The following is a 6,909-nucleotide window of genomic DNA, read 5'->3' as shown; positions in this document are numbered from 1 at the left end:
TCTTATTTTTATTAGACATATCCATAGATCTAGCAATATTCGCACCAACATGAGTAAAAAAAGAATTAAATTCATTTGTAATGTCTTTAAAAAAATTTAACATCACTTTGTTTTCCACAAACCAGTCTGGTAATTTATTTACTTGTACATTTGGCCTAATTACTTTATTCAGTATATTCCATGTTGCTTTCATATTACCTTTATTCTCTGTCAACTTTCTATTGTAATAGTCCCTTTTGGCATTTCTTAGAATAGTAATTAGTTTGTTTTTGTAAACTTTATATTTTTCCTCACTTTTTGGTGACTGATTTTTTAGATAGTCTTTATACAATTTTTTTTTTTTACATGCCTTTATTAATCCTGGTGTTAACCAAGATTTTCCGTCTCTTGAAGTCATTTTTAATAGTTTCAGTGGGCAGCATTTATTATAAATTTATTTATAAATTCTCAGAAAATGGCTATATGCTTCATTCACATAATTCACATATATTCCAGACCAGTCCACATTAGAAAGTTCACTCCTAAATGCATTAATATTTTTTTCAGTTCTAACTCTAAAGTATTTAGGAAGATTTAATTGATCATGTTTCAAGGGCTGTGTATCCAGGATAGTAAAAACAGGCAGGTGATCACTGATATCGTTTTCTAACAGACCACTTTGTTTAACATGCTCAATATAATTTGTGACAATATTGTCTATTAATGTTGCACATGAGGTGGTTATTCTACTTGGATACTTTATCAAAGAAACAAGGGACCTACTAGATAGCATATCTAAAAAATCAGATGCCACTTTGGTTTTAGTCGGATTAAGAAAATCAATGTTGAAGTCACCACCTATCAAAATAGACTTTGGACTTTTTTGTGAATCAATTAAGCTTTCAAAACTTTCCTGAAATGCATCCACATTTGAACCCTGGGCCCTATAAACACAGGCTGCAATAACATTTCTATTTTTATGCATCTCAATTTCCACTGCAATGCATTCCATAATTCCCTTAATCGCTACAGACATTGATTCAACAATTTTACACTTCATTCTAATATCCACGTACATTGCCACACCTCCTCCTCTCTTTTCTGGTCTGTCTATGTGAAAAAATAGTAACCTTCCATTTCATATATATATATATATATATATATATATACATGAATTAATCTCTTAGGTAGCACATGATAATTCCAGACAGCTGTGTTGGAGAAACCAATGGCAAAACGTTGGAGGCCAAAATGGTTTCGAAATTGGGACCAAAATTGGGACCAAATTCAAAATGATTGCCGGACAATGGTAGTACCATAACGGAGACGTGAAACGGCAGTAAGAGGGCCACACAATGGTGCGGTTAGTGAAGCTGGGGAGCAAGAACCATCTTCAATTCTAACCCAAGCTAGAACCCAATCACAGAGCCCAAAATGACTCTGAAACCAGAACAATGTAGAATGTCTATTTGCCGCCGAGTACGAAACAGCCAGTGGTGTCCGTATGGACCCCCTGCTGAAAAAACCAGCATATGCTTAAGGAGTGCTTGATTTGAGTATAATTTAGATCACATTCATAAAGCAAGACACTGCCACTGTATCTGTTAATAGTTGTAAAGACATATTTCATAAACATCTTAACAATTAACACTGCTCAGTCAATGAAGAATCAGACTGACAAAGTTACTGCAAGAAATGATTTATTTTGAAGTGCAGTTTCAAAATTAAGCATTTTAATTGCTAAAATAATTAAACAAACAGTTTGAAAACACACACACAGAGAAATCATTTAAGAAAGCAATCTTAGTATTGAACATGTCTGATATCCCTTAAATAGCCTCTTTATAAAAAAATATTATTTATTTTATTTGGACATTCCCAAAGGCAAAGCTATATTGTACCTTTATCATCCAAACATTTAGAGCAGAAGAAATATTTTTATTTTTTAAATGCACTTTTAACTGTTTAAAATCACCCTGAGGGAAATCACTCAATAATTAATAACATGAATTGTAGAAATAGACTTGATTGAATGTAGTAGATTAACGGCTATAAACTACCTGAAGCCAAATGAAACTCTGTGCCATCAGATAAACTCGGGACGCACTACAAATCTAAAACTGTAGTCGTCAGGACAGGGGTTTGGCAGGCCCATGCTGCTGTTTGTTGGAATCACTGCTTTGTGATTTTTGAAATCTTGGACATGAAAGACATTGTTTTCATTCTTACAGCTGAGAATCAATCTGTTGCTGAAGCGAATGCTGTTGGCGTACATGTTCAAATTGCCATCCGCGAGGAATCTTGCGACAGGAAAAGAACGACATGAAATACCACTGTTAGAGCACTCCTGAGCAGTGAGAAAAACCTGGGCTCTCCACTGCACCTTCTGCTCTCTGTAAAGAGCACTAGTGTGTGCAGGAGTAGAGAAGGTTTGCAATCTGTTATTTTGGTCATGATCTGGGTATTGGAAGGTAGTAACATTGATAAATACATTCCACTCATTACCAGTATATATTCTGGGGAGATACTCATTACTCATGTTATCCATTTTATTCCTGATCTTTGAAAAGGGCAGAGCATTGAACTGAAAACCTTTGAGCAGACCAGTTAGGAAGAGTTTCTCATGATTCTGGTGGAGAGCACTTGAGGAAAACTGTATCTCATACAGTTCATCCACTGGAATCAAGAGGAAGCGAATGTGATTCAGGAGGCTGACCTGTTGCTCTGAGTTAATTTCATCACCTTTGTCTTGGATCCATCTCTCCAGAGCTTTAAGAAGTAAAGCTTCATCCTTCACAATCAGGTCTGAGCGCTGCAGCAGAGCATCCATCATGTGAAAGGAGATGCTGCTCCACACTGGAGAGCTTATGAGAAACTCACCATTCCAGGAGAGATACTGAAGAACATTCTCCTGCAGAACAAAGTCTCCTGTGCGAACGGCGTACTCATACATTGATACCTGGGTCCGAAAGGTGTTGTCTTGGGGAATGAGTAAAGTGAAGACCCTGCCGACATCCTCCATAAGATTCTTCACTCCAAAGATAAATGCCAGCTGATGGAGACATTGAGCCGATGTGATGGAAACCTCAATCTGACGTGTGTAGAAATACCTGCGCAAAACAGCCCAAAATAATGTCTAACACCGATGTATAGTCAGTAGAATTCTGACTTAATTTTAAAGCAACATTCAATAAAGAGAAGTAAAGTGACTTCAGAAACTTACCTGAGAAAAGCTGAGACATGAGGATGGCACGTCTGGCTGACATCCACACTGAGGTTTCTGGACTCGTTTGTTAGGTTTAGTTCTGGATGAATCATGAGGATCAAACGGTGCACACAAAATGTCAATTCTGCCTCTTCACTGAGGTCTCGTACATTAATGCTGAAATCACAACCGTCTTTACAGTCAAACAGAAGACCGAGATCATCAGACAAACCCAGACTGTTATCCACAGAGAACTGGCGATTGCTGGTTATGTTTTTACCTGCAAAGAAAATGTAATAAAAACAGATTCAATAACTGAAATAAATGCAATTATGTCTGATAGCTGAATCTCGTACCAGTCTCACAGATGACTCCTGCATCTTCTTTATGAGTGCAGTCAGTAACACCCCAGCCGTTGAAGTTGCAATCAGACAATGTGCTCTCAGACCCTTCACAGTTCATGTCATCCAGCCAAATTGGATCAGAACCTAAAAACAATAGAATTTGTGTTCAAATATAAGACTAGTGTGTACTCAACTGTGCTGAGGAGTTCATACCTTCTCCATAAGGTCCTCCTGGTATGGCTGATACGGCTCCAGGAAAACCCATCTGACGACACACTACTTGCGCTTCAGCCAGATCCCATCCGTCATCACAAACTGAACCCCACTGTCCATCATGATAGATCTCCACACGACCAGATGAATCCAGACTTCCCACAAGTCTCACGTTGCCCTCCTGTGTTGGCTGCTTTTGTCTGGGATCTTCAGCCCGTGACAGAAGATTCAAAAGAGAGAGAGAAAAAAATGCTCTGAAAATATTTATAGCAGTCAATAAGATGTTTAACTTAAACTAACTGTGCAACTGCTACAACAGACATGTTTGGTTGTAAAATTCCAATAGACCACCAGATAAAGCATATTTCACATAAAAATATGTTGTAATGTTTACAAATATATGTATAGTGACTGCATTATTTTCATAAAACCACAAATACTGCATGTATATCAATTTAAAAAGCAAAGGTTTACTAACCAAACAGGGTCCGAGGTTGAGCTGAAACATGAAGAAACAGCAGAAGCCACAGAAGGTACATGATTTTTTTTGCTGGAAATACTGGAAACAGCAGAGACAGGAACACAATTCACTGCTGAATTAGTCAGAACTCACATTTCCTTTAAATAATGACCAAATCAGGCTAACTATCTGACTGTGAAGCTTGGATGAGTTGGGATGGGTTACCAAAATATTCATTTTACAAACATGCTAAATTTAGAAAGTTTCATTAATGCAACATGCATTAAAACAAGAACTGTTAGCATATCTCGGCAAAGGTTAGTGTAAGAATGAATTTATCAGCTTCCCACAAACTTTTCTGTTTTTCTGTCTGCTCTGCTTCAGATCCTCTTCATGTGAACACACAACAAGACACACGCAGTGGTTTGCTTCAATCTCCTCTTCTTCAGTTTATTTTTCAGATACAGTTTAAATATTCTTCTTGTTATGCATATTCATTGATTTTAGAACAAAGACTTTCAGAAATGATTGGATAAACAAATGAGCAGATTATCATAAGGCCTCCTACTTCAGTTTACCACTGGGTTTTACTTCTTTTCAAGGCCAAATGTGTCAAATTAGATGGAAAACATAAGGGAGGATGAACACAGAAAACTATGTGGTATTGTGCACGTACACAGGAAACATACTTTATAATGGAACATTATGCCAAGACCAACAATATACTAAAAGCATGATGGGTTGGGACATTTTGTATCGTTATCTGAGGATCTTAATATTCTTACAGTTATGTGACCTTTGCACTCACGTTTTTTGCAGTGTCTCAAGCATGACACAGCGTTCCAGAAACATATAACTCAAGTCAAAAGAAGTTTATAAGTCTAAGAAAGAGGTCTTGTTTTATTTTTCAAATTTAACTGCCGTGTCATGTTTTTTTTTAAGCAAAAACTTGTTCTGTGTGATTTAGGAATGCCTTTTAGAGTGTTCTGCAATGAGGCCCCCATGCTGCGAGGGTGTCCTTGTGTGCCACTGCAATCTGTGTGAATTTGATAGATAGCTATTAGTTACAAAAAACTCTTTATGACTAAGAAAAGAAAATTTGGCATGCATCTAAAAGAGATTGATATAAAAAATCTCAAATGCTTGATTATATTCTATTGATTATTATATTACTATTATATGATATTGATTATATCATATGCTTGATTCTTAATTGTTACCTGAATGATTCACAGCTATTTTTTGGGGGGGGTTATAGTTACTCATGAGTCTGTTGTTTGTCCTGAACAAAACTTCCTGCTGTTCTTTAAAAAAAAAACTTCAGGTCCCAAAAATTCTTTGGTTTTTCAGTCTTTTTGTGTATTTGAACCTTTCCAACAATGACTGTTTGATTTTGAGATATATCTTTTCACACTGAGGACAACTGAGGGACTCATATGCAACTATTACAGAAGGTTCAAACTCTCACTGATGCTCCAGAAGGAATTTGTTAAAGAATTAATGAACGAAGTCAGTTACTATTGCAGTCTGTTTAAGAGAGAGTTGGTTGGGGAAGTTGCGATTCACATTCTTTTGCGTCGTAAAGTTTATCTGGTCTGGCAGAGGTGTCCTGGTCACTATAGCAACCGGAGCCTTGTGGGCCATGTGAGACTTCCCGGAGCCTACAGTTGGGGACTAAGAAAAGGGGGTGTGTGATTTTTTTCCTACTTCTAATGAACAATCGTGTGTTTGATTGGTCCAGACCCTACAACAGTGTGAAAAGATGTATCTCAAAATCATACCGAGGACAATTCAGGAACTCAAACACAGCTATTAAAAAAAAGGTTCAAACTTTCACTGATGCTCCAGAAGGAAAGACGATGCATTAAGAGCTACGGGTGAAAACTTTTTGAATTTGAAGTTCAAGGTAAATGGTACTTAATTTGTCTGGATTCCCTGAATCTTTTCACAATATTATGTGTGGTTGTTGGTAAAAGACCTAAATTCTTTGTGATTTCTACTAAGAAATTAGATTTTTTTATTTTTATTTGACACTTTTTTTTCATGAAATTTGGCACAAAGTGACGAGACATGACCCAACTTTGGGTCAGTTTGGGTTATTAAACTGGTTGTTTAATCTGATAAATGTAAGCATGCAAACACACACACATTAATAAGCTGTTAATCAGTGTATAATGTTAAAATCATTTCTACATTTTATAAAGTGCATGGTCATATTTGAATTGAACATTTGGCAATATTTGTAAGCATTTTAATTTACATAAATGTTCTGTTAATCATTATGTAATAAACATTATATGTTGTTTGTTATTAACAAAAGTTATTATAAAGTGTTCCTAATATATTAAATGCTATGATTAATGTTATATAATATCAGAAACTCTGCTGAAAGTAATTCAGCTCTTGTGAGGAATCAATTATATTTCACAGTGCAGCTCATGGTTTTATATCTTCATCATACATTACAGTCTGATCAAGTTGATTTGGATGGGAGCATTATGGGTAGAATCTTTCATCAATCCATTCTGATTTATCAACACAGTTTCACGGATGATCCAGTAGAAAACCCAAACCCAGGACAGAGCGGTTGAGTGAATGTGGTCTGGACTGTGTGGATGAGACTCATTGTGTCAGAGATGCTGTAAAAGGACAGAGTCCCTGCACGGTGATCCACATACACTCCTATTTTACAACTGATATGCTTCACA

General features: G+C 36.4%; 1 protein-coding gene across 2 annotated transcripts; it reads right to left on the bottom strand.

Annotated features, from left to right (window-relative positions):
- Positions 1–1,676: 1,676 nt before the first annotated feature.
- LOC141325627 (galectin-3-binding protein A-like) lies at positions 1,677–4,761 on the bottom strand. 2 transcript variants are annotated; one of them, XM_073834399.1, is made up of 6 exons: positions 4,556–4,761; positions 4,220–4,300; positions 3,742–3,948; positions 3,541–3,672; positions 3,203–3,464; positions 1,677–3,089 (listed from the first exon to the last, which is right to left on the bottom strand). In XM_073834399.1, exons 2-6 carry the CDS (start codon positions 4,278–4,280, stop codon positions 2,066–2,068), a joined length of 1,686 nt encoding a protein of 561 aa, XP_073690500.1. In that variant the 5' UTR covers positions 4,281–4,300; positions 4,556–4,761; the 3' UTR covers positions 1,677–2,065. The 2 variants fall into 2 exon arrangements, with proteins under 2 accessions (XP_073690500.1, XP_073690501.1); XM_073834400.1 differs by lacking the exon at positions 4,556–4,761 and having other exon boundaries at positions 4,220–4,524.
- Between the last annotated feature and the right edge of the window lie 2,148 nt (positions 4,762–6,909).

This window comes from Garra rufa, chromosome 2, assembly GCF_049309525.1.
Source record: "Garra rufa chromosome 2, GarRuf1.0, whole genome shotgun sequence".
In the NCBI taxonomy this organism is placed as follows: Eukaryota; Metazoa; Chordata; class Actinopteri; order Cypriniformes; family Cyprinidae; genus Garra; species Garra rufa.
The sequence above is the reverse complement of the archived record's forward strand: the minus strand, read 5'-3'. Positions and strand labels throughout refer to the sequence as shown.